This window comes from Fusarium phalaenopsidis, assembly GCF_050370095.1.
Source record: "Fusarium phalaenopsidis strain FUZ10S chromosome Unknown contig_32302, whole genome shotgun sequence".
NCBI lineage: Eukaryota > Fungi > Ascomycota > Sordariomycetes > Hypocreales > Nectriaceae > Fusarium > Fusarium phalaenopsidis.
The window spans coordinates 3,950,426-3,975,906 of record NW_028145405.1 but is presented as its reverse complement, the minus strand read 5'-3'; the positions used below and the strand labels follow the sequence as shown (position 1 = coordinate 3,975,906).

Genomic DNA, 25,481 nt, shown 5'->3' with positions numbered 1-25,481 from the left:
GTAAGCCACGAAGCTATAGTGGCGGAGCTGGCATCTGACGATGGGGATGGGGCTTGTTGAGGCGAGGCGTTAAGCACTGGGACACTCAGATGGAAAGAACGGCGACGTTGCCTTAGCTTTTTGTGCCTGGCACTGGAGGGTGGGAGCTTGGCGCAAGGGTGAGCCCGGGCCAATAAGCACGCTGCGCAACAACCTATCGTCATTATCTTGGAGCAGCCGAGGCGTTATGACGACGCCTGGATCTCGGCGTCCTGGGCAAGCAGCTGAGCTACGAGGCCAGAAGGAGCTTTGATGCAATCGATTGTGGTGAGATCCGAGCAAGGATCGGGGTGTTTGACGAGGGTGTGACCTCGAGCTGCTGGCTATATGAGGATCCAGTGGCTCGATGTTGGTACAATCCCTACCAGGGGCTCGCGAAAGAGCTCACTCGCAGCGGCTGATCCATTTGGCATTGCCTGGGGAAATATATATCTCCTGGAGCATTGTTTTCCGAGTTTGACATGTGAATTGGATGTTGCCATGTCAGTTTATTGTCCTGGAACCTGGCTTTGTCGATGTGAGGTTCGGTAAGCCTCTATCCGTGGATCCACGTTGGATCCATGCCACCAAGAGACCAGCCAAGCATGGCTGAATGAAATTGGTCGGATATCGCATTGGAAGGTTCCGATATTCACTTTCGAGTATTTCCCATAACTTGATCGTACAGCCGCATTGGGTATTTAGTGTCTGATTGCGCCACCTGGTGACGACAACGAGTTGCTCGGTTTGAGAAGCTATACAAGCATCATCCTCGTTCGGCCATTGGGACTCAGAGAAGCCAGGATTAGGTGGCAGTAGTTCATCGCATTTCGATAATCCAGTGATGAACGAAGGAGGCCCGTTCTTTTATCCTTCTTTTTACCTTTGAAGAGTGGATGAGCATGGGCTCCATATTGGGTGTCCACGGTGTCCATCCCCGGCAATTCGGGGTTGCAGGGTAGTTGTCCTGGTTCTGAAGACTCGAGTGATACCAAGTTCCAGCTGGCCATCCAATATGTAATCCGTATGTAGGAGCCCTCATCGAGGTTTCATGCAAAACCCATGGTATGGTGGCATGTGTAAATTGATGGATATTTAAACCCGGTTGCTGGGTGGGTTAAGGGAAGAACTTGGAGAGGTCAATTCGTCACCAAAAACTAGTCGCTCTCTCGATTTGAGGCAATAGATCAGATAGGATGCTATGCTAGGCACCGTTGGACTGGCCGTTGGAAATACTGCCACAAAGAGAATGGTCAAGGTCGAGTTTTTCTCAAACTTGTGAGACGGTAAGGTCCCGAACCTTCCTTGATCGAGACCACCAACACCCGACTCTCAACGCTCAAAGACGTCATTGCTGCAACGAAAGCCGCAGCTGTTTTAGCGCAATCCAAGTCTGAAAACGCCACAACAATTCTCGGCCGGGGAGGCTGGAGCCGCTGTCGCTCACCGGTATGCGCAAACCGTCTCCAGAGCAAGTGCTTCATAACTCTCGTGTAAGCTGCTGTGTAATGCCGTCTAAGGCAACAGTAATGTTCCCACTCATGGAGCGTTCCAGCGGAGACTTGGCCCCGGACCACCATTCATGTTGACCGTCTCTTGTCGTTTCCTCTGGCCTGCAGTTGGTCCTGGGCACGCCGAGGGGCCACCGATGATGGTGTTCTTGGTGGAGTTTGGGAGCCATGTCCATGACTAGCCGTTTGTTGCCCAAGTGTTGCCATCGATGTCACTCTGCTGCAAGCATTGCTATCCAGAGACATGAACCCATGTATCCAGTAGCATCAAAGCGCGCTGCAGCCGAGGGCACACAGCGGCCGCCGTTCTCATCGGCCAGCTCAACCGTGATGCGCCATTCGTCAGCAGCCATGTGCTATCGTAGAAAAAAAGTAGAGCACCGAGACCAACAACAAACCAGGAACAAAGAGGGAAGCTACGCACTTGGTTCAGACCGGAGCTGCTAAGCTCAAGCCTCAGGCACAACCGCGACGGGACTGTCATGTTCGGGTCCTACCCACCATCATCGATCCCGTCTTGTCTCGCCCTCGTTGAAAGTTGTTTTTCCCTCCTCTCTCTTCTCTTCCTCCTTTCTTCCCTATCCTTCTCTCTCCTCCTGGGAAGCTTCACCTAACGACATCATCTCACGACTCGTCCTCTTGCCCCTACTTTGCTCCTTCCCCTCTTCTCTCCCCCCACTCGTTCCAATTGACCTCGTCCTCCCCCACCTAAGCAATCGTTGCTACCCCTCGCCGATCGTCGCCTGCGTCGCCCGTGCTTGGAGCTCTCTCGTCAAGCAAAGCTTCAGATTGCGCCATGGTTGTTCATGACGGCCACGAGTACCTCACTGAGGAAGAGAGACGTCTCAAGGAGGACCGCGACCGCACCAAGTACTGGAAGAAATGGGGTCCTTACGTTGCTGAGAGACAGTGGGCGACAGGCATGTGACAAACGCGGCACACCCTGGCTCATGCTGCCCATGATAAGCCAATTGCTAACCAACCCGCAGTCCGAGAGGATTACAGCCCTGATGGAGATGCCTGGAGCCGTACGTGCAGCTTCACAAACCTCGAGAATCACCGCCACTCTCTAACATATTGCGCTAGACTTCCCTCACGACCATGCCCGATCGCGAGCTTTCCGATGGGGTGAAGATGGCATTGCTGGTGTCTGCGACACTCACGGCTACCAAAACATTGGATTTAGCTTCTGGAATGAGGAAGAGTTCGTCCAATGACGCCAATTAACCCCCGTCATGAGTGCTGACAAGTTTTTAGCGACTTTCTCAAGGAACGTCTCTTTGGCCTCTCCAACCCACAGGGCAACCACGGAGAAAGTGTCAAGGAAGCCCATTTCCACGTCGATAACACTCCAGTCAGTTTCCAGCTCAAGCCTCACTGGTTATTCCACAGTGACCTCATGCTAACTCGCTCTGCAGACCGTAATAACCCCTAGACTCGAGACCCACTATCATACTGACTTGCCATGATAGCATTCGTACATGAAGTTTCTCTACAAGTACCCTCAGAAAAAGTTCCCCTACAAAGACCTGATCGACGAGAACGCCCGCAGAGGAAAGGAAGACAAGGAGTACCAGATTATCGACACTGGCGTGTTTGACGAGGATAGGTACTGGGACATCTTCATCGAAACCGCCAAAGAAACCGACGACCCCGATGAGATCCTGTTTCGAGTTACCGCATGGAACCGAGGCCCCGACCCTGCACCGCTTCATATCATTCCTCAAGTGTGGTTCCGCAACACTTGGAGCTGGGGTCGAGAGCCTGAGGACAAGAAGCCTTCGATTAAATCTGTCGACGAGAACGCCGCCAAGTCCAACCACTGGAACCTGGGAGAGCGTTACTTCCTTTGCTCCCCATCGCCTGGTGTTGGCTCGAGCGGCGACGATGTGATGCCCCAGTTCATGTTCACCGAGAACGACACGAATTTCAAGGCTCTGTACGACCAGGAGAATAAGCAGCCATATGTGAAGGATGCTTTCCACAGGTACATTGTCGATGGCGAGAAGGATGCCGTCAACCCTGCCAAGACAGGTACCAAATGCGCTGCTTGGTTCAACTTTAATGAGGACGGTGGTGTCAACCCCGGTGAATGTGCTGGTAAGTACTTTGGTGCATGGAGCTTCGAAGGCTATTTGGCTAAGCTATACTTTAGTCGTTCGTTTCCGCTTCACAAGAAGAGACGATACCTACCTGGACGAGGAAGAGTTCGACGATGTGATCGAGAGCCGCAGGGAAGAGGCGGACGAGTTCTACTACAGACTCAGCCCTCTTCCCATGGCAGACGACCTGCGAAACATCCAAAGACAGGCCTTCTCTGGCATGATGTGGACCAAGCAGCACTATCATTTCATCTGGGACCATTGGGCGAACGGTGATCCCACGATGCCTCCTCCCCCGGCTTCGCGGAAAGACATCAGAAACTCAGCGTGGAAGCACATGCATTGCGACGACATTCTGTCAATGCCTGACTCATGGGAGTATCCCTTCTTTGCTGCGTGGGACAGCGCCTTTCACTGCATCCCGCTGGCCATGATCGACCCCGATTTCGCCAAGAAGCAGCTTGACTTGTTCACCCGAGAGTGGTACTGTCACCCCAACGGACAGCTTCCGGCGTAAGTTGACCCTTGCTTGTAAATGTTCCGGAGATGGTTACTGAAGTCATCTGTTAGTTACGAGTGGAACTTTGGCGATGTGAACCCCCCAGTGCACGCCTGGGCCACATTTAGAACTTTCAAGATCGAGCGGAAGATGTATGGCCGCCAAGATCTTGACTTCCTGGAGCGTGTGTTCCAGAAGCTTCTCCTTAACTTCACCTGGTGGGTGAACCGTAAGGATGCTGACGGCAAGAATGTGTTTGAAGGAGGCTTCCTAGGCCTTGACAACATTGGCTTGTTCAACCGATCTGAGCCCTTGCCCACCGGAGGTGTCCTTGAGCAGGCTGACAGCACAGGATGGATGGCTTTCTACTGTCTGTCCATGCTCAATATTGCACTCGAGCTGGCCAAGCACCGACGCATCTATGAGGACATTGCATCCAAGTTCTTTGAGCACTTCATCTTCATTAGTGATGCGATGACCTTCCGAACAGGCCACAAGGATGAAAAATCTCTTTGGAACGAGGAGGATGGCTTCTACTATGATGCCATCTCTTGGGGCGGCCCCTGGATCCAGCAGCTGCCCGTTCGATCGCTCGTGGGTCTGATCCCACTGTATGCGACCATCACTCTGGAGCCAGAGCTGATTAACAGGCTCCCGTCATTCAAGAAGCGGGTTGACTGGTTCATTGAGAACCGATGTGATCTGGCTGAACGAAATATGGCCAGTATTCGGAAGCGAGGAAAGGGGAACAGAATCTTGCTGTCCATTGTTAGCAAGGACAGGCTGGAGAAGATCCTTAAGCGAATGCTCGATGAAGATGAATTCTTCAGCGACCACGGCATCCGATCTCTTTCCAAGTTCCACAAGGAGAACCCCTTCTCGATGGATGTCAACGGACAAAAGTTCTGTGTTGGATACGTGCCAGGAGATTCCGACAGCGGTCTGTTTGGTGGCAACAGCAACTGGAGAGGCCCTATCTGGCTGTGCGTCAACTTCTTGCTGGTTGAGTCTCTACAGCGCTTCTTCCTGTTTTACGGACCCGACTTCCAGGTTGAATGCCCGACGGGCAGTGGCGACTACATGCATCTAGGCAAGGTGTCTGAAGAGATTCAGCACCGCCTGCAGCATCTGTTCGCCCGTACAGATGATGGTAGGCGCAGCATCAACGGTGGCGATGACCGTCTCGACTTTGATGAGCACTGGAAGGATTATCTCTGGTTCCATGAGTTCTTTGACGGCGACACTGGGCGAGGCCTGGGCGCTACCCACCAATGTGGCTGGACTGGTCTGATTGCTCGAATGATCCATGATACTGGGTATGTTATGTTGAACAAGACTTGTCAAGTATATGTCAGATTGCTAACCAAGATATAGTGTCAACTGCCGTCTTCCTCACACTCCTCGTACACCATCTATCGCCATGAGCCACTACTTTGATGACGTTTTCCATCGAAGTGTCGGCGTTCCTCACCACGGTGGCACGCCTCGCATCAGGCGCTCATCGACGGCTCGCTCCATCGGTGCTCGTAGTGATTTTGATGATGATGCTCGCTCCATGACCAACTCTATTCACCACGATGACCCAGAGCGAGCCAAGGAACGGTCCGAGGCGGATGCTCACATGCATAGCTATGTTTCAGACCAGCTCGAGAGGTACAAGGATGAGAGAGCTCAGGGCTATGAGCACGACGACGAGTACGAAACGAAGGCATAGAGAGCATAGGTAACTGCTGCAATGGGCAGATAGACGGCGCTATTAAGAGAAGGAAGGTATAGGGCGTTCTAAAAAGCATGACCTTGGGAAGATGTCGTGTAGGACTGGTAGAAATTCGTTTGTAGTCGGCGGTTTAGACATGTTATCCAGCATTGAAATGGAAGTCTGTTCTTATGTGAGACTGTCATTTCTAAGAGCATCATGATGTCTCTTTTTGAGCCGTTTTTACAGTTCGACTCAAACGCTTTAAAAACTGTGAATCATCTCACTGCATAATACCTCCTTGACGTTGTGAGCTTATGATGGAGCTCCTCAAGGGTGCTCGTACTTCCGCTAATTCCGACCAGACCTCGGATGAGTTTCCAGAACAACACATCACATCACGAACTTTGAACAGATCAATTGGGGAATTGCATTTATTGCACGCCCTATTCACACCCTCCTACACTATTCTTTCCATCGACACACTCTTTCCCCTCCCATCCGGAGACGTAAATAAAAGTCGGGGGAGGTCGGAAAGAGGGGAAGCCCAGAAGCCGGCGGGCAACACGGGAGGGGGAGGGTGAGAGAGAGTTGCCCGGCCGGTGAACGCCCAAACGAGACGACGAGATGGGCTTAAAGGAGACAACTAAACAGGTTTGTTTAACACTATGAAGGGGTGGTTTTACAGGGAGTCGGTCAGGAGCTTGTTCATCTTGGCGATGCGGGCCGAGACGCTGAGGTCGATGGTTCGGTCTCCGATCTCGACGACGAGTCCGCCAACAATGTCGGGGTTGACCTGGGTGAGGTTAGTTATTAGGGGCCTGGGTGGCTTGTCGAGGTCCAATTGGTGACGTACAGAGTTGGTGACCTTGAGCTTCTGGCCCTGGCTGATGTAGGCCGACTTGGAGACGGCAGACTCCAATCGGTTGAGGGTTCGCTTATCGAGAGGCTAGAGCCGATGTCAGCTCAATGCTCCATCAATCCGTCCACAAGTCCATCAATTGGCGTCGTATTCCCGATATAAGCCGATTGCTATTGCTCCCTCGGAGCTCCCCTCCCTCTCATCCAATATCCAAACGTACCTGGGCGCTGGTGACGGTGACCTCGACCTCGCCGCGGGCGGCAGAGATGATGGTGGCGAACTTGTCGCAGACGCCGGGCAGGAGACCCAGTCGGTTGTTCTCGGCGAGGGTCTCGAGGAAGTTCTTGACGGTCTCGTTGCCGGAGCCGGCCTTCTTGGCGAGCTCCTCAATGATGGCCTTCTTGTCGGCCTCGGTCAGGGTAGGGGCCGAGAGGATGGCGGCCAGCTTGGTGTCCTTCTCAAGGAGGGCGCCGAGGTTGGAGAGGGCAGCGGCGGTGGGATCGAGGCTCGAGGTCTTGACGGCGGCAGTGTACTAAATTGACGCAAAAAAATTCTTGTCAGCGACGGCGCGATCCATTGGCCCGGCCGGGGACGCATCGCGGGGCATCACGATGCCAATTGGGTTCGGAGGAGACGCTGTCGACCGGTGACGACCCCCGCGAGGCCCGGGGAGGGGGAGTGGTGTTGCTGTTTACCAGAGCAGTGGCATAGGTGCCATCGACGCCGAAGACGGACACGGGGGGCTTGACCTCGCTGGTAGCCGCGGCGGCGAAGGATCGGACGGGGACGGCGACGCGGAGAGCAGCGGCGCGCTGGGGAGCAGCGGCCCGGACGGTGCGGAGGACTTGTCGCGAGAACATGGCGGCGGGTGAGGGCGAGGTCGATGGAATTGGGGTCAAGGGAGTGATGGAGTTTCGGGTCGTCGAGCTCGATAACTTGGAGGTTGTTGCTTCTCGGCAATTTTCGGGCGTTGGATGCCTGGGCGGGTGTCAGGCATCCACTTTCGATTACATAACACGACTTGGTATTCTTGGCTTGACACCTACAAGACACTAACAACAGACAAAGCAAAGAAGATAATTGCACAAGTCACTTTCTTCCTGTAGTGATTCAGGTTCCGTACCTGAAGCTGTGTTCATTAGAGGAAGTCTCCTTTTGTCAAGGACAAACCGTCATCTAAACTCGTGCCCTTTACTCTGATCATGATCGTACAACTTAAGCAGCTCCCTAGCCCCTCCAAGTCCTAAACCGAACGCCCAAAAACTCCTGGATGCTAACCTTGACGCACTCACGCAAATACCCGGCCCGTCTAGCGATCAAGCTTCTCCTAGTCGCTCTTCAACATGCTGTCCACCAGGTCCCCAAGGGGACCCCAGTAATCCCTCCCACTCGCCAAGCTGTGCTCGTCCACAAAGAGCACGTACTGCTTGAAGCTCGTGTTGAGGTGAGGCTCCAGACCCAGCTCGCGGATCACGGGGTAGTGGTGGCAGTAGATGTGCGCGTAGACACGGTACATGCGCTTGAAGATCTGGCGGACCAGCGCCGGAAATGACTTGGGGAATGGGACGCCTGGGGATGTCAGTGATGTAGCCAAGCTAAAGGACACAATTGTAGCTACCAATCTTGCTGGGCAGGACCTGTTCGTTGTCAATGTTGGACTGCACCCATGTCATGAGCTGCTCAATGTATGCTGGAGCTGGCATCTTGGTTGGGCGCTTGTAGTTTTCGTTGTCCTGCCAGAGGTACTCAAACCTGGATGCGATCAGCTTCTGCCATGATGTTATATGCGTGGAAAGTCGTACTCATCGGTGGCCTTCATCTCTGGGCATGACTGCGGCGAGCAAAACTCGGTGATGGCCCCGTAGAGAAGGTTGATCTGGTTGTAAAAGTCCACCACTAACAGTTCCTCATTAGCCCGCCATCTCGCTGCAGGGCGCATGCTCGTCCAAACTCACTGTTGACAGCCAACCACTCGTTCTCGTCCTCGCCCTCTGGGAGCTTGACAACCTTGCGCAGGCTGCCGCCGCCGAGCGTCACCTCGGCATACTGCCGAAGCTGGTAACTAGCCGATCCGCCCTTGCCCACGCGCGGGCGGAACTGGTTCCTCGTCCGTTGGTTCCTATCGATGACGGTCTCCGAGTCAGCAATCGTCACTTCGGCCACCGCGGGCGGCGGTACGGGGTCTGAGGCGATGGAAACGGGGATGATGGTCGTCTCCATCTGGTGCATCGTCGACAGGGACTTGGGGCTCAGGTAGCGGAACATGTTGGCGGTGTGCGGCGAAGCCATGATGATGACGATGGATGGTTCATTCGATGGGTACTACTAACACGGTGGTCAAGAAAGCTTGAGCCATGGCGGGCAATCGACGACCGAGTCGAGGTTTTGGAGAGATGCGATGCTGCTGCTGTTTCTGCTTCATTCCAGCGGTTAGCGGGGCAATCGGCGGGACATTCGAGACGACGAGGGGAGGCGAACAAGATGAGCAGAGGCTGATGAGACAAAGAGGCTTTTGTCTCGTTTCTTTTATGTACGTATATGCAGGAGTATGACTGCTGGAGGTTTTGAGTTTCGCGTCGGTGTTCGAAGAGGCTGAATATCAAAGGCGGGCGGAACGATAATGATGGCGTAGGTAGTGGAGGGAAGAGGATTGGGTCGCCAGCCGTTGTTTACCCCATTTCCTGATTGGTGCCGTTGCTACGGAGCTCATACCCCACCACCGTCATACCTCAGGGTGTCAACCCGGTAAATCAATCTGGAGAATGGTTGTTTACGCTCGGTTTTATTGAAAGAGACTAACAGGGGGTATGTTTCTGTTGGGTTGGATGGTCACATTAAACAAGCCTGCGCTGTAAAGCAATCAGGCTGGAGTGGCTACCTGAGCAAAGTAGTGTTGAGGGCGCAACTTGGATGGAGATGTCTCTAAGACAACACCAAGGCTGCATTATTACTGCTCCAACAACCTCTATTAAAAATCAGAGGTACATACAAGAGTCTGTATGCTCGTTCTTTGATCACCTTGGCTCTGCTGACCCATAGATCCCGGGAATCAGCACTGAATCAGGTAGAAGCCTATGGACACCCTCCATCACATCTGGCCGAGCCTGGGTTGAGCAAGCATTCCGTTTGATCAAGTATGGGCCCTCACAATTACCATCTGCCCCTATGACCTCTTCCCCGACCCCTTCCTCGCCCTCGACCACCTCCTCGGCCTCTACCATGACCGGAACCTCTGCCCCCGCCAAACGAGCGTCTCTCTGACTCGGCGGGGCCTTGAGCTCTTCTTTCTTGCCTCTCCTCCTGGCTCGCGTTCCATTTGTTGGTGATTCCGAGCAGCCCACAGAAAGCAACAGTTTGTGGGCTGGTATATTCCTCCGGCTGCTCGTGGACGATTTCTGGGGTCCCGGCGACATATGGTGGAGCGGTAATCTCAAAATTGTACGGTACATCTAGCTTGCCAGGCTTGACGATGTTGTCTTCCACCCATTTTTGTTCAGCTTCGATGAGCGGTAGGTACTGCTCTTCGCCCAAATCAGGTGGTGTCTGGGCGTTTCGATCTCCAATGACAAGAGAATTGTGAAAGACGCGAGTGATTGCAAGCCATTCTGGGTCATACTGCAGCCGATATCGAGGTGATTCCTTAGCCGGAGGATACTCAGAGCTCGTCTCCGATTTGAAGGGCTGAATCTCGCAGAGTTGCAAAAAGTGTCGTCCGGGCAAGCACTTGTCTAGAGCAAGGAACCGGACCTGCTTGTTGGTGATGCCAGGGGGCACTGGTTGGCCAGGTGTCTTCTTTGGTTGCGGACGAGCAAAAGATGCAGGGAGTTGTGCCCTCAGCTCATCAGATACCGCATTGGACTCTTCCGCTACCTCCTTCTCTTTGGGTTCACCCTCCTTGGTCTCCTGCTTTGCCTCTAGTTTGGCCTCATCCCCATCATCGTCGTCCAAGTCCAAGTCGATCTCGTCAGGATTCGTTTCCGCGGCCGCCACAGGCTCAGAAGCAGTTGGTTCCTTGCTTGGCTCTGGTGCAGGCACTTCCGCATCTTCATAGGTCTTGAGGGCACCGAACTTGACGTGCAGATGGGCAGAGAACCAGTAGGGCGGTCGTAGGCGGTCCATGACGTACTCTGCGGCGACACTTCCGAGCGTGCCATCTTTTGACTCTTGGCGGAAATCCCGCTTCTTCCTGAACAACCACTCCTGGTCACCATGCTTCTCGATAGCGCGCGGCCAGTCGTGACTGAGACCGACATCCACCTGCGTTCGCACCTGTAGTAGTTTGCGAACATCAAACTCACGGACGTGGTACCATGACTTAACATCGTCTTGGTTGAAGGGCAGCCGCTCGTGGTGCGGCTTGCGATAGTCAAAGCCCTTCCAAATGCCAGAGAGACCAGCAATGCGCAGTGGACCGAGACGCAAGACGTTGGCGGCGCCCAAATAGTATATGTTGGGCGCGACCCAGCCACCATAGTAGAGCTCCCATAGATGCGAGCTGGCTTCATGGTTGCCAGCAATGAATATGGTCAGATAAGGAGCTTTACATTCTCCAGAGTAGTACTTGGGAAAGTCTCCGAGGTGGCGATACTTGACAGGACAAGACATGATGCTCAAGTCTGCAGCATTCCGAACAGACTGTGGTGAGTAGTGAGCATGTGCCTAGAGAGCAACGGGGTTCATATCGAGAGCCAAAATACCTGAAAGTCGCCGCCGATAATGAGGACATCAATGCCATCCCACCCGCGATGCTTGCACGACTCGGCGACAGAGGCGTAGATGGCATCGAGTGTGCCGTGGCCCTTGGAGCTGGTCAATGTTCATCCCGGTCAACAAATGAATCATCAAGAGCACTCACGCAGCCTTCAACCGCAACACGGACGCCCTGCGTCTCGAATGTGTTGGCTGCCATTTTGCGTTTTCTGAAGTATTTGGAGTTGGGAACTTGCGAGCTAGCGGTCACGTAGAGGAGTCTTCGATTTACGGCAGAACGGTCTCTGGCAACGTGACACCAAGCCAACCTTCCAAAAGAGAAATTGCTTCTAAATTTACATGCCATGTGCTTGACAGCAAAACTGATTAGGCATTAGAGATCAAGCTGGAGGGAAGGAATGGAGAGAACTAGTGGCAGAGAAGCTTTATTGACCAATAGAACATATTAAGACAGCATAGGTACGCACTGGACTCTCTACACACACTACGAGATCAAGGGAATGGCACATCCTCCATGATACCATACGTAGGTAGATTACGGAATTACGACAAAATCAGAGTCACGTCAAAGAAATGTTGCCCTTCAGAAAAAGCGAAAGCTCAATGCGTCAACTGAGTCACGCAGAGTGAGAGGGATACTTCCATCTTCCATCTCTAATAGACGTTCGACCCACGGAGGAGTAGAAGAGAAGAACGCATATGCTGAAATGGGATTGTCGTGTCACGCCTGTGTTGCCTTGGGTGAGTCTTCAAAGCATGTCTTGAATGTGAGTTCATCATCATTATTCGTAATAGCATCGATATTGCCTCTCGAATGTGCCGCAGGATCTCGTCCGCAGTGTAGCAAAGTCATCTGTATCCTTACCCAACTCCCCAACTCCGAAATTGTAGCCCTGGCCAACAATGCGAGGTGCAGATGTGTAGAGCAAAGAAAAGGGTAGAAAAGTCAAGTCCGCAGAATCTGACGTGAAGAAAATTCTTCACTTCAAGCTCATGTTTGCCCTAGCCGAAATTAGTATCAATGCATCCCACTGGAGCAGTGCGCACGGCTGGGCTGCATACTGGTCCAGGCCCAGGTAATCTGCTGCGGCCAACAGCTCAAGGCAGAGCTCGACCGGGATGTCCATGTCGGGAACATCCTCGCTGTCGCGGTAACGGTACCAGTAGTGAAAGTACTCGACGACCTTGTCCAATACCATGGCGCTGCGATTCCACCATTCATCAGCGTCTTGCTCTTCCAGTTCAGGATGCAGCCAGCAAAAGATGAGCGCAGATGAGGCCGGGTGCGGTTGTGGTCAGGTCAAGTGTAGTGAGCAATCAGCCAGCCCGACCGAGAAATACCTCAATCGTTCTGTCAGGAACGTGTCGTGAATTTTGTCATCAATCCACAGAGCAAGCCATGGCCACGGCTGAGGCCATCCAAGGACTCGGGAAGACCGGGGTTGGAAGAGGCGGTTGAACAAACATGGCCAGCACGTTGATGGCATCGACCTACCTCATCTCTTGGAAGACGCACCGGGCATCTTGAGCCTCGGCGAACTGACTCCTCACGTCGAGCATGCCTTTGATGATGGGGCTGACGAGGGCGGCCTTGCGCAGGACGACAAACTCGAAGCCATCGCCAGAGACGAGGGTGATGTACTTGCTGGGCTCTGGAAAGTCCATGCTGACTGACGGTTGTCCTGAGATGTTGCCGGTAGTTGTGATGTGGAAGGAAAAGAAAGAAGAAGCCCCTTGCAGAAGGATTTGTGAGAGAAGTGCATTTACGAGAACGCGTCTGGACGAATCACGGGCGCGATAAGCCCCAGCCACATGGGAAATTTTTCGGTTGGGCACGTGCACGGGCCTCGACTCTCTTCTCGTCACTCTGACATCCGATGCTAGTGGAAAGTTTGGCGCTGCTTCAGCTTTCCGCAGTTGCCCCGTCAACATGTTTACTCGGGTAACTTGGGGCGCAACAAAGCCACACTTGAGACTTGACTCCCATAGTCCTTCCGCTCGTTTGACCTGCGCAGCCAGTCCAAACTTGCAGCAGACATCACATCTCCAACTCACCACAACTCGACTCGAGCATCCGCGATCCTCAAGAGCTGTTTTGCCTCTCAGTCGCCCTCGTCTAAAGGCCATCCATCACCTTATCATACACATCTCTACATCTCACGTTTATCTCATCGGTCGATTCCCTTCCACCCCGCATCGCTACGACGAACACAGTCGATTCTATTCTTGTATCCTGCCTCTGCAGCCTTTCTGCGCAGACGAGACGACGCACATCGTCTGGCCGACTTTTTCAATCTCCGCCGGCCAGGCCACGAGGTTGACGGCTGAGACAAATCTCCACCGCCAACCCTCTGAGTGACCGCCTTGCGCCCAAGCATGGCATCATCCTACTATCGCAACTCTTACTACGACACCCTCGAGCAGCCCCGACGTCAACAGCGCACCCGCTCCAGCGAGGGCACCGTCAGCACCACTATGAGCTCGTCGACGGGCCGCGAGTCGGCAGCGACTCACGTCACAGAGGCTCCCACCTACTCCAAGAAGATTGTGGTTGTCGGCGATGGTGGTTGCGGCAAGACCTGTCTTCTTATCAGTTACAGTCAAGGGTATTTCCCAGAGGTAAGCGACACCTTCTCGTTCGCCTCAAAACGAATGCTGACCGCTCCTAGAAATATGTGCCGACCGTCTTTGAGAACTACATCACCTACCCTATCCATCCGCCCACCGGTAAGACGGTGGAACTTGCATTGTGGGATACTGCAGGCCAAGAAGAATATGACCGTCTCCGACCGCTCTCATACCCCGAGACCGACCTCATCTTTGTATGCTTTGCCATTGACTGCCCCAACTCGATAGACAATGTGCTCGATAAGGTAAGAATCCCCTCTCTTGGATGTCAGTAGAGTACTAACCATGTCTTCGCAGTGGTACCCCGAGGTTCTGCACTTCTGCCCATACACGCCGCTTGTTCTGGTCGGACTCAAGTCAGATCTCCGCTACAAGAAGACATGTATCGACATGCTCAAGACCCAAGGACTTACGCCAGTCACTACCGAGCAGGGTATGGCTGTCGCCAAGAAGATGGGTGCGCAGTACATGGAGTGCAGCAGTAAGGAGATGCGCGGAGTCGACGAGATCTTTGAGCAGGCCATTCTTACTGTCGTGGCCAATGACCGGAAAACCCTTGAGGCTTCAGCAGTGGCTTCGAGCTCTGCCAACGAGGGGAGGTCATCACTTCCCGGGGCGGGACCCGTTAAGAGGAAGAAGAGAAAGTGTCAATTCCTCTAAGGCGTCCACGGCCTGAGATGATTGTTTTGGATTGAGGAGCTTTTCCAACTCGAGACTGTCCTTCAGTTCTTGGTCTCACCTCTCCTGGGGAGAGGGGGGTCAAGCGCAATAGAGAGGAGGCAGCAGAGCGGGACGGCATTAAAAGAGTTGTAATGACCATCGCATGAACAGTGTTTCTTATAACGATTGCACTTTATGTTATCTTTTTCCTTTTTTTGTTTTATCACTGTTCAACATCGACAGAAGATCCTACGAGGGAATGAGCCGAGGAGGTGAACCGGCAGAGATTATTGGGAAGCGCTCCCTCGATCATCTGGGGATCGCCTCGGAGGTATAAGGGACACACAGAGTGGTGTTCAGATGGATGATGGTTTGGCATGGCACGGCACGCAACGCATTGGGATTATGGAGTGATTTAGAAGATCAAGGATGGAGGGAGGACAAACAATCGGGCTATTTCCTTGTACTGGGGCGGCATCTGGGCAGAGCACTTTCTAGATGCCTCTACAACTTGTTGATGGTCTTTTTTTTTTCTTGTTTGTAGTATGGCACTGTTCACTCGATAGGGTTGTTAGGGTAGGGTTTTTGAAAACATCTTTAAGAGCAGCTTGTGTGTGTGTGTGTGTGTGTGTGTGTGTGTGTGTGTGTGTGTTTGTGCGCGCATATCTCTATCTCATTGTGAGGTGTGTGGTGAGGCAAGGTTTATGTTATATCATGAAGCATCTCAATGGCAACACATACTTGTGTGGACTAGAATGAGCAAGACACTCTCGACATCTTCATTGGGTGGGTATATCCTAGAGAGTCCGAGATCAAATTTGGTACAGCCAAATCCCCCAAGGTCATTTCATGCAAGAAATAGTAGCGGCTTCCCTCCAGTCCGCCCCGCTCGCCTGTGTTATACACATCTTCTTTATGTACAAGGTCCCAGCTCTTGTAAACTTTTTTCTTTTGTCCCAGCATCTTTTAACCGTCATCATGAGAGGAGCATTCATTATACACTGTGAGCCAACGCCGACCGATAACCCTTTAATAGTACACGCAATTGCGGCCCGGGAAGGATCTCTCCCCCCCAGGCATTAGAGTTGTTTAGTTGTTCTTGACGACACCGACCTTGGCGGCGCGCAGCACCCGGCCGTTGAGCTTGAAACCCTTCTGCTGGACAAAGAAGACGGTGTTGTCCTCCTTGTCGGGCTGGGGGGCCATGAAGGTGGCCTCCTGCTCGTTGGGGTTGAACTTGTCGCCCTCGGGGTTGAGGCGCTCGAGGCCGTGCTTCTTGAGGGTGCTCATGAGGATGTCCTCGGTCATCTTAAGACCCTCGTACAGGTTGGCGAGGTCCTGGAGGTGCTCGGGCTTCTCATCGACGTTGAGCTTCTCCTGGGGGACCATGCCCAGGGCGCGGTCCAGGTTGTCGACGCTGTCGACGAGGTCCTTGGCGAACTTTTGGATGGCAAAGTCGCGGGCCGTCTTGACCTCACGCTGGGTGCGCTCTTGAAGGTTGCGGAAGTCGGCGACAGTGCGCAGGCACTTGTCCTGGTGTATAGTTAGTATATGTGAGGGATTGTGCGGCTTGTCAATGGGTCACTAACCTTCCAGTCTCGGGCCTCGGTCTCCTTGGCCTCGAGGGCCTTCTTCAGCTCGGCAACAGAGTCGGCCTCGCCATTGGCGCTCTTCTCCTCCTTCTTGGTCTCCGTCTTGGCCTCCTCAGCAGGCTTTGCAGAGTCAGACTCCTTCGCATCGCTGTACCATCTTGACACGGCGGGCTGGGCGGCTCTGAGGGTGAAGGCGGGCGCCGACTGGAATTGCGACTGGATGAAGGGCCGAGGGGCGGCGGCGGCGCGGGGGGCAGCGCGAAGGGCTCGGGAGGAAGCAGTGACGGCCTGGCGGAACATTGTGAATGAATTAGAGGAAAGGGGTGAGTATATGGGAGTGAAGAGAGATTGGAGGTGGGAGAAGAGAATTGAAGCTGGTGGGCTTATGTAGCGGGCTGTATGATCAGGAAGTTTAGATCCCCTCCACTCCGAGTTAGGACTGAAATTTTAAGCTGTCGGCATGATCCAGAGGCTGGCGCCGGCTGCGCTGCCGGGGAAGCTTCCAGCATTAGAGGGCGAGGTACGTAGCGGCGGATCAACGAAAACCCGCCAGAGCTCATGCCCCCCTAGAGTTGGCCAATCACCTCTCATGATAACTAGCAAGGACCCACCATTTGTTGGCCTACGTCGTGCTCTGGCAACCTGGAGGCACGGAAGGCTAGCTATTGCTTCAGCATCCAACGAAACAAACACCATCCCGACGACAACCATTCCACCCTCATCAACGCCATAACGCTTGCCAACTGCCCTCGCCGCCCACCCATCACCATCTACGAACACCCCTCCGACACGCGCAACTACTCCCTTCACAATGGCGGCGGCCGAATCGGCGAGGGTCCAGGAAGCACAGAAGCTCGCCAAGTCAGACCCGAGGAAGGCTGAGGCCATCTACAAGGAAATCATCTCCCAGGCCCCCAGCGCCACATCTGATGCTGCCACCCGCGAGTACGAGACGGCCTTGATCAGCCTGGGCGAGCTGTACCGGGACGAGAAGTGCGCGCTGCCTGTCAATATTATCTATCGCTGTCCCCCACTAACGACGAATACAGGAAGACACAGGAGCTTGTGGATCTAGTCAAGGAGAGCCGATCAGTATTCTCTTCCTTTGCCAAGGCCAAGTCGGCAAAGCTGGGTATGCCTTCATATCGAGAGCGCTTGCGCTTACCCCCGTATCCCCCAGCTAACACGGTGACGTAGTTCGCCAACTGCTCGACCTCTTCAAGGAAATCCCCAACAGCACCGATATCGAGATCGCCGTCACCAAGGACTGCATAGAATGGGCCACCGCTGAGCGCCGCGCCTTCCAGCGCCAGGACCTTGAGGTCCGCCTCGTCGCCCTGCAGATGGCCAAGCAGTCCTACTATGAAGCCCTCGGCCTCATCAACGGCCTCCTCCGCGAGCTCAAGCGCCTCGACGACAAGCTCCGCCTCGTCGAGGTCCAACTCCTAGAGTCGAGGGTCTACCACGCCCTTGGCAACATTCCCAAGGCCCGCGCCGCCTTGACCAGCGCACGCACGAGTGCTGCCAGTGTCTATACCCCCCCGTTGCTGCAGGCCAACCTCGACATGCAGAGCGGTATGCTCCACGCCGAGGACAAGGACTTCAACACTGCCTTTTCCTACTTTATCGAGGCTCTCGATGGATACCACACCCAAGACGAGGGCCCCAAGGCTCAAGCTGCCCTCCAGTACATGCTTCTCTGCAAGATCATGCTTAACCTCGTCGACGACGTCAACAACCTCATGACCTCGAAGCAGGCCCTCAAGTACGCCGGCAAGAACCTTGAGGCCATGAAGGCCATCGCTCGCGCGCACTCAAATCGGTCACTCGAGGAGTACGAGCGTGCTCTCTCTTCCTACCGCTACGAACTGGGAAGCGACGCCTTTATCCGTAATCACCTCCGCCGCCTTTACGATGCCATGCTTGAGCAGAACCTTATCAAGGTCATTGAGCCCTTCTCGCGCGTCGAGATTGACCACATCGCCAAGATGGTTGGCCTCGACACTCAACAGGTGGAGCGAAAACTGTCGCAGATGATCCTCGATAAGGTCATCATCGGCGTCCTGGATCAGGGCGCTGGCTGCCTCATCATCTTTGACGAGACGCAGCGGGATGAGTCGTACGACGCGGCTCTGGCCACTATTGAGAAGCTGAGCAACGTGGTGGATGTATTGTACACGAACCAGGCGTCCATGCTGGAATAGAGGGGATGGGCTGGGCTATCTGGGGCGGCGGGACTGCGCCGCGCATCTGTATGTAATATGTCACACAGTAGATCAGGCGTTTCAAGAGGGAACAGAATCGTCTATGCTGAGCATTTTTTCATCGCTGCGTCATTGTTCATGTGCTTTGTACTGCTATGTCTAACTTTCATATCCTAAATAACGGTGTTTTTGTAAAAAGGGGTATGTGGTGATGTGTGCGTGGGTAGGCGTGTAACCAACAATTGCAATGCAATGCAATCAATGCTTGAACGATACAAATTGGTATCTCCTCCAAAGGACAACTCATCGAAACGCCTCATGCATGCTAGACCAGCTAATTCCCATACTTTCATAAAACTCGATTCGAAAAAAATCTTCAGTGAAACATGACTCGTGATGATGGTCTGTCAGCGACGCCTCGGCTCCTCCTCTCTTCGCCGAGGATCAGGGCAAACAGCCTCTTTGCCAGGGAGGCCTCGTCCCAGCCGCCGACCTCGGCCTTGAAGGCGTCGACGCAGTCGAGGTGCCAGCGCTCCAGCGTCATGGATTCGCCCTGGCTCTTGACCGTCTTGCCCAGGTACTTGTCTGAGCGGCGCTCGTAGTTGGTGTGGTAAGGCCCCTGGCGGCGTAGCTGGAGCAGCTCGTCCAGGAAGAGCCAGTGCTGCCGTGTCCAGACGGTCTTGGACAGCGGCTGGGGCTGTTGTTGTTTTGCAACGGGTGAGGCGTCGGACATGGAGACGTCAGAAGCCACGGCATTCTCCTTGTTGGCATTCTGCCGGGGCGGTGGTCTCAGACGTGGACGCTGAGCTGTGTTGCTAGACTGCGATGCTGCAGACGAATTGGAAAGTCGGCGTTGCTGTCGAGCTTTGGCCTGCTCAACAGGAGAGAGAACGCTGCTGGTGAACTCGACCACACGACCAGGCGTGTGTGGTTTCAAAGGAGAGCGCAGACTCGACTTGGTTGGGGACGCGTTCTTAGGTGGGAGGGGTCTGAGAAGGGGTCGAGATGGCTCAGGGGAGTCCTCGCTAGCATTCGAAGTCTCTTGCTGCCACCTCTGGATGTCGGCATGAGAGAGCTGCATCCTTGGTGGAGTGGGCGCGCTATTAGTTGGTGCAACAGCTTGAGTTGAAGTCTTGAAGAAGGACTGGCTGGGCTGTCTTCGTTGAGGTGTAAAGTTCCTCTTCTGTAGCACCGAGGGCATCTCGTGCTCTTCAAGTTCTTCAGGTTCTGACTGCCCCTCAGTCCCCTCCTGCTCCGTAGAAGCCCCTTGAGATTCCGCTTCCTCTTCTTGCCGCCTTGATACTGGCTGTGGAGCGCGGACAGGAGAGAAGAAACCAGCCCGAGGCCCTGCTCGAGGCCGTAATTCCTGCTGTGGCAACTGTGGAAACATGGAACTTGTTGGCAGGGTGGGTTCTGCTTCCACCGGTTCGGGCTCGGCTGGTCGGGATGCAGGCTTCTTGGCTGACAGAAACTTCTCGGCTAGCATCCCTGGGATAGTCGCTGGTGAAGAGAAGAAGGTAGAAAGGTCGAAGCGACTAGCCTTGACTGCAGACTCCGGGGCCTTGTTCTGCTGCTGCTGGGCGTTGCCCCTCTGAGAGAGAAGTGAGTATTCCTCTACTTGAGCTGGCTCTGGCACAGCGTCCTCTGTGGCATCAGCGTCTGATGCTTCCGCGTCTGTTCCCTCCTCTACCATCTCCTCTGCCTCCTCCTCTTCGTTGGCTTCTTCTGTGACTTCCTGAACGTTCCTTTGGGCAACTGGTTGTATCTCACGTTGTGCCTCACGACTTGTGCGTTTCGTCCAGGGGCTAGGTAGGGTGCTCCGCCTAGCAGTGGGAGCCTCGGCCGTCTTCTCCCTGGAGTGTTGGCGAGCCGCGCGAGGAGACGACCGCTGTGCTTCGAACTCCCAAATGTCCATATCGTCACCATCCTGTTCAGGCTCTTCATCTGCCTCGTCCGTGGCGCCATCAAGCTGGCCTCGATCAACAGATGGGCTCTTTGCCTTCCCAACTGTTGATCGGGCAAAGGCCTCAAGCGGGACATCGCCACGAAGATTTGCGCTAATAGGGCCCTCGTTCTCCACCCAACTCATTCCATCCTCACTGCGAGGCTGGAAACGCAGAGAGCTTGCTGTAGACTCCCGAGATGATCTCCGTGACCGCCGTGGTGAAGGATCACCGCCACTTCTCTCAAGCGCTTCCATAAAGCTAGCTTGACCTGTGTGTCTGGTGTCCGTACCAAAGGGATCCTCGTATGCCTCGTTGGCCGGGGGGATTTGAGTAACTGCTGGGAAGGCAACGGATCTCCCAGGGCTGGCGCTCATACGTCGGATCGACTGCGTTTCCCTGGGTCCCAGCTCTCTGCTCACAGAGCTCCTGAAGGGGCTCCGGAGGTGTTGCTCACGTGTCTCTGGCGAGGGAGGATCCGATGTCACGCTTTGCAACGCCCGTCCTGCTCGCACGATAGGGGAGAGTGTAGGCCGTAGTACCTTCTCTGATACTGCTTCTGGCAGAAGTGACTGGGGATCCTGAAGAGGAGACGTCATCTGGTTGAGTGGCGTAACCTCAGGCTGACGGACGTCGCTGGGTACAAATAAACCTGTTGGCCGCGGCTCGTTGATATCCGGTAATTCCTCGTCCTCTTCCGGCTCATTATCCTCCTGCATCTCTTCAGCAGGTTCATCCACGACAGCGTCCTCGATATCTTCGTCGACGACTTCCTCCACAATTTCCGGAACAATCTGGACTTGGCTGGCCGAGGATTGCCCGGACGATGGAGCAGCTGGAGAAGAGCCTCGAGGGGATGTAGATGTGGCCGAGGTTCCCGATATGTGTATCGATTTTTCGGCATGATCCTCTTGAGCATCGAGTTGCGGTGGGGTATCGTCAGGGGTAGGGAGACGTCCAGCGTCCGATCGAGAGACGACACTTCCATTGGAAGCTGCCGGGGGGTCTCTCTGCCCTTCCTGTTCTTGTTCCTGTTCCTGTTCCTCCTCTTGTTCTGGCTGTTGTTGTTGCTCTTGCTCTGCGTGCTCTTGTTCTTCCTCCTCTTCAACTAGCTGGGGAGGCTGCTCATCCTCCATTTCCACATCTTCATCTTCCAACAATGTCTCATCCACAACATTTCTTTGAGGTCGCCGTGGCGTCGCAGCTTCAAGTACAGCTTCAGGAATTTCGGAAAATGAGTCATCATACAAGTTCGACTCTTCATGATCTGGGGGGGCCGACGATCTTTGGCCCCCAGTAGTAATAGGGGAGTCATGCTCTTCTGGTGCCTCCAGTACCGCATCTGCATTCTCTCTTGCGTTCAGCTCCAATACTTGGCGCCGTAAGGGTGAAGATCCCATCCTCCGAGGGCTTCGAAGCCACCTTGGGGACATGTTGCGATTCGGCGAAAAAGTCAGGGGAGGACGAATGCTGGGTTTCCTAGGTTCTTCTCGGGGTGGAGAGGAGGCAGGCTCAGCTGGTTTGGGGGCTTCAGCGGGTTCCGCCTCCGTGTTAGGCCTGTCCCGCTCTTGCAAGGACTGGCGCAGAGATTCAAGGGTGTTGTTGATGATCATGCTCGTTTCTTCGCCAATATCGTTTTCAGTGACTTCCTGGACAGAGCTGCGCAAGTTCGCCTGGAGCGATGGAAGAGAGTCCATGAAAATCATGCTAAAGTCTTCGCCAGCCGCAATGGTGTCGTTATTCATAGGTCGAATTTCGCTTTCAGGCTCGTCTGCTGAAGAGACATCGCTGCCAGCCGGTGGAAGGTATCCGTAGTCGCCAAAATCCGAAGTATCGGCCTCTTGCTCATGGTCAGGGCTCGAGGGCGCAGGCTCTCTTTGAGCTATTCGACTTGAAGGCCGTGGGGTTGGTTCGTCATCCAGAGTAGCCATCCAAATATCCGAATCAGGCTCCGAATGCGGCAGAGCCGTAGTATCGTTCTGGGTGGTATTGTTCTGGGCTTGGTTTGCTTGCAACCCCTCAGCTTCTGAAGGCGTGATGATCAGAGTCATCTCATTGTCAATTTGAGAGTCGTCGTCCCGGAAAGAGGGAAGCGCAGGAGCTTCATTCATCACTTCCGCCACCTCTTCAGGACCAAGTCCCTGCCGTCTCCTTTCGATATCAGCAGCTCCTCCATCCACGTCAGTTCCCAGCTCGCTGGGTGGTTCAACAGGTCGATTCTTGGGCGGTCGACCTCTTCTCTTTGTTCCTGGCGTGCGACCTGCGTTGGACCCTTCCGTCTCGTTCCCCGTCTCCGTACCCTTCGATAATCGCGGTCGCCTTGGTGTTTTCTTGATTGGAGTTCCCGACTTTCTCTTGGTGCCTGCGCCGGGCAGAGGCGTTCCATTTGTTTTCCTCGGCCGGCCCCTCCTCCTCGGGGTCGCGTTTGGGTCGGCCATCTCCTCCTCAATGGCCTTCTTCAAAGGCACAGTCGTCGTGGTCGCCATCTCTCTCCGCCTGGACATTGGTAACAAAGGACTCGAAGTCTGGAACAGTTTTCGTCGCGCGCTTCCCGGGCCGGCCGTCGCGCTTGGCTCCTCCGTCTCGACCGTCACCAATAGCTTCTGGGGGGCTCGATCGTCGCCGACCTCGAGCTCAAACATCTGCTTCCTGGGCGAGGTGCCCAGGGTGGAAAACCGGCTGGACCGTTGGCTGCTGCGGGGGACGCGGCGCGTTGATGAAGGCAGGACCACGCTCGTATCGATGGTGTCGTTGAGCGGATCAGGCGACGACATGATGTCCGCGCTGGGCGTGGCGATGTTGGCAACCGAGTGCCAGCGGACTTGGAAGGCTTCGGACTCGAGACCGGACTTTCTGCGCCGTGGCATTGACGAGCAGTGGTAGAATTACTCAAAACAATCATGGATGGGTGGGATATGCCAGATACCGCGACGCTGGGCTGAAGGTGGTTAAACCCGCGGTGTGGGTGTGCGACTTGCAAGGATGAAGCGTGTGTGGCGGTCGATTTGTTTACTTAGGCCTGGATGGGGCCTAGCGCGGGCACTGCGTCCGCACTTTTTGTTTCTCCTTGGCTCCGAGTTTGGGGATCCTCAGATCCCGAGTTTTGGTCGTTTAAAGTGGCTCTCCTGACAATGCCCTCATCAGGTTTAGCGCGACACGGTAAAGAGCTGGGCTTGCCGACCGGGTCTTCCCCACGTCACATGCCGGTCCAACCAACAAAAGTGGAGGGGAAGGAGGAGGTGACTTCATTTTCAGATGCGGAACATTGGCCGATTCCAGCTAAGGTTACTCGGTATCATGTCCCGACCTCGGTATTTTTAGGGGCACGGCTCCTCCTCGAGTCAAGTTGACCAGACGCCGATCCCGAGATAGACGCTCTTAAGCCAGGCAGGCCCTTAAACCAGGCTTAGGTAGGCATGCGCATGTTCTTGACTGGGTTTTAAGTCGAGCACGGCCCCGCGAAACCATCCCCTTCCCCAGGTTTTTATAAGTTCCCCAATTCCCCTTCACTTGACTCGCCTCCCACGCATTGAAGCTCAAGCCTCTTCCTGTCTGTCGCTGCTCGCTTAAGCATACCCCGACGTGCATCATGTCCGACAACGCCGACAAGGAGACCACCCCGCAGGTCGAGATACCTGAAAAGGTCGAGATCACGCCCGCAAAGGTCATCGTCACTGAGAAGGCGCCCATTCCCCAGAACGACAATGTCGCCCATGCCCTCGCCGGCGCTGGTGGTGGTCTTCTGTCCATGGTCCTGACGTAGGGCTGGTCCCCAGTGTCGCATCGCGGTCGCTAGCTGACGAACATCAAGGTACCCACTCATCACCCTCTCCACGCGCGCCCAGGTCGAGTCCAAGAAGGCCGAGAGCAAGTTCAGCGAGGCCGTTGGCAACATCATCGCCCGCGAGGGTATCTCAGGCCTCTACTCCGGTATTAACTCGGCCCTCTTCGGCATCAGCATCACCAACTTTGTCTACTACTACTGGTATGAATGGACCCGCACCTTCTTTGAGAAGGCCGCTGCCAAGGCCGGCCGCGCCGGTGCGAAGCTCACCACGGTCGAGTCCATGATCGCCGGAGCCATCGCCGGGTCGGCCACCGTCATCATCACCAACCCCATCTGGGTCGTCAACACCCGGGTCACCACCCGCCAGCAGGAGAAGAAGAAGGACGACGTCGAGGCCGGTGCCGAGGCCAAGCCTTCCAAGCCCCCCAGCACCATCGGCACTCTGCTGCAGCTTCTCAAGAACGAGGGCCCCCAGGCTCTCTTTGCCGGCGTCATTCCGGCCCTGGTCCTCGTTATCAACCCCATTCTTCAGTACACTCTCTTTGAGCAGCTGAAGAACACGGTGGAGAAGCGCCGCAAGGTTACCCCTACTATCGCCTTCTTCCTTGGTGCTCTGGGCAAGCTGTTTGCGACCACCATCACCTACCCCTACATCACTGTCAAGAGTCAGATGCACGTTCAGAGCGAGGGCAAGAAGGAGGGCTCTTTCGCCGCCCTCCGCCGCATTGTGAGCGAGAGTGGTTACTCTGGTCTCTACAGAGGTCAGTATCTATATCCACACTTACACGGAACGGCATGCTAACAGAGAAACAGGCATTGGCCCCAAGGTCACCCAGAGCGTGCTGACTGCCGCCCTGCTCTTCGCCTTCAAGGATGTGCTATATGAGCAGACCGTCCGACTTCGCATGGCCGGGGCCGCTCGACGACGTGTTGCGGCTTAAGCGATGCTTCACAATCCCAGTTAGCTCAGGCGCGGGTCCCACCTCGACTATCTCGCAGACCCAGTCTTGAGGGCAGACCAATCGCCTTGATACCGATATCTCGGCAGCCAATACATTTGCGGTGAGAATGGAATTGGCATATCAACAGATTTTGACACGATGAAACCGGCGTTTCTTTTGTTTACTTCCTTGATTTACAGCCATTCGAATACGTATTCGAATTTATTGTCAAATCTATAACAGGGATGGAGGACGGATGGATGGATGGAAGAGGAGGCAAACTCTCATTTGGATACCCAAATGTACAACTATACCTGTGAACGCACTC

At 54.6% G+C, this 25,481-nt stretch overlaps 10 protein-coding genes across 10 annotated transcripts; 4 read left to right on the top strand and 6 right to left on the bottom strand.

Annotated features, from left to right (window-relative positions):
- Positions 1 to 2,325: 2,325 nt before the first annotated feature.
- LRP88_08589 (Six-hairpin glycosidase-like protein) lies at positions 2,326 to 5,844 on the top strand (the record flags this gene model as incomplete). The annotated part of the gene is made up of 8 exons (XM_083245092.1): positions 2,326 to 2,416; positions 2,519 to 2,557; positions 2,616 to 2,733; positions 2,787 to 2,883; positions 3,002 to 3,629; positions 3,685 to 4,144; positions 4,202 to 5,446; positions 5,505 to 5,844. 8 exons carry the CDS (start codon positions 2,326 to 2,328, stop codon positions 5,842 to 5,844), a joined length of 3,018 nt encoding a protein of 1,005 aa, XP_083099586.1.
- A 664-nt stretch (positions 5,845 to 6,508) lies between these two features.
- LRP88_08588 (ATP synthase delta subunit family protein) lies at positions 6,509 to 7,548 on the bottom strand (the record flags this gene model as incomplete). The annotated part of the gene is made up of 4 exons (XM_083245091.1): positions 6,509 to 6,622; positions 6,683 to 6,775; positions 6,909 to 7,220; positions 7,384 to 7,548. The coding sequence occupies 4 exons, from the start codon at positions 7,546 to 7,548 to the stop codon at positions 6,509 to 6,511; spliced, it is 684 nt and encodes a 227-aa protein (XP_083099585.1).
- A 467-nt stretch (positions 7,549 to 8,015) lies between these two features.
- Positions 8,016 to 8,977, bottom strand: LRP88_08587 (Mob1/phocein; the record flags this gene model as incomplete). The annotated part of the gene is made up of 4 exons (XM_083245090.1): positions 8,016 to 8,257; positions 8,307 to 8,440; positions 8,491 to 8,584; positions 8,644 to 8,977. 4 exons carry the CDS (start codon positions 8,975 to 8,977, stop codon positions 8,016 to 8,018), a joined length of 804 nt encoding a protein of 267 aa, XP_083099584.1.
- An 861-nt stretch (positions 8,978 to 9,838) lies between these two features.
- LRP88_08586 (RNA lariat debranching enzyme) lies at positions 9,839 to 11,597 on the bottom strand (the record flags this gene model as incomplete). Its single annotated transcript, XM_083245089.1, has 3 exons — positions 9,839 to 11,323; positions 11,386 to 11,487; positions 11,544 to 11,597. The coding sequence occupies 3 exons, from the start codon at positions 11,595 to 11,597 to the stop codon at positions 9,839 to 9,841; spliced, it is 1,641 nt and encodes a 546-aa protein (XP_083099583.1).
- A 781-nt stretch (positions 11,598 to 12,378) lies between these two features.
- Positions 12,379 to 13,063, bottom strand: LRP88_08585 (elongin C; the record flags this gene model as incomplete). The annotated part of the gene is made up of 3 exons (XM_083245088.1): positions 12,379 to 12,400; positions 12,461 to 12,601; positions 12,894 to 13,063. 3 exons carry the CDS (start codon positions 13,061 to 13,063, stop codon positions 12,379 to 12,381), a joined length of 333 nt encoding a protein of 110 aa, XP_083099582.1.
- Positions 13,064 to 13,774: 711 nt separating this feature from the next.
- On the top strand, positions 13,775 to 14,686 carry LRP88_08584 (P-loop containing nucleoside triphosphate hydrolase protein; the record flags this gene model as incomplete). Its single annotated transcript, XM_083245087.1, has 3 exons — positions 13,775 to 14,017; positions 14,068 to 14,271; positions 14,324 to 14,686. The coding sequence occupies 3 exons, from the start codon at positions 13,775 to 13,777 to the stop codon at positions 14,684 to 14,686; spliced, it is 810 nt and encodes a 269-aa protein (XP_083099581.1).
- A 1,089-nt stretch (positions 14,687 to 15,775) lies between these two features.
- On the bottom strand, positions 15,776 to 16,578 carry LRP88_08583 (mitochondrial nucleotide exchange factor MGE1; the record flags this gene model as incomplete). Its single annotated transcript, XM_083245086.1, has 2 exons — positions 15,776 to 16,219; positions 16,276 to 16,578. The coding sequence occupies 2 exons, from the start codon at positions 16,576 to 16,578 to the stop codon at positions 15,776 to 15,778; spliced, it is 747 nt and encodes a 248-aa protein (XP_083099580.1).
- A 511-nt stretch (positions 16,579 to 17,089) lies between these two features.
- On the top strand, positions 17,090 to 18,482 carry LRP88_08582 (proteasome regulatory particle lid subunit RPN6; the record flags this gene model as incomplete). The annotated part of the gene is made up of 3 exons (XM_083245085.1): positions 17,090 to 17,271; positions 17,328 to 17,410; positions 17,476 to 18,482. 3 exons carry the CDS (start codon positions 17,090 to 17,092, stop codon positions 18,480 to 18,482), a joined length of 1,272 nt encoding a protein of 423 aa, XP_083099579.1.
- Positions 18,483 to 18,858: 376 nt separating this feature from the next.
- Positions 18,859 to 23,292, bottom strand: LRP88_08581 (uncharacterized protein; the record flags this gene model as incomplete). Its single annotated transcript, XM_083245084.1, has 1 exon — positions 18,859 to 23,292. The coding sequence occupies one exon, from the start codon at positions 23,290 to 23,292 to the stop codon at positions 18,859 to 18,861; it is 4,434 nt and encodes a 1,477-aa protein (XP_083099578.1).
- A 722-nt stretch (positions 23,293 to 24,014) lies between these two features.
- Positions 24,015 to 25,153, top strand: LRP88_08580 (mitochondrial carrier domain-containing protein; the record flags this gene model as incomplete). The annotated part of the gene is made up of 3 exons (XM_083245083.1): positions 24,015 to 24,184; positions 24,237 to 24,973; positions 25,026 to 25,153. 3 exons carry the CDS (start codon positions 24,015 to 24,017, stop codon positions 25,151 to 25,153), a joined length of 1,035 nt encoding a protein of 344 aa, XP_083099577.1.
- Positions 25,154 to 25,481: the final 328 nt, after the last annotated feature.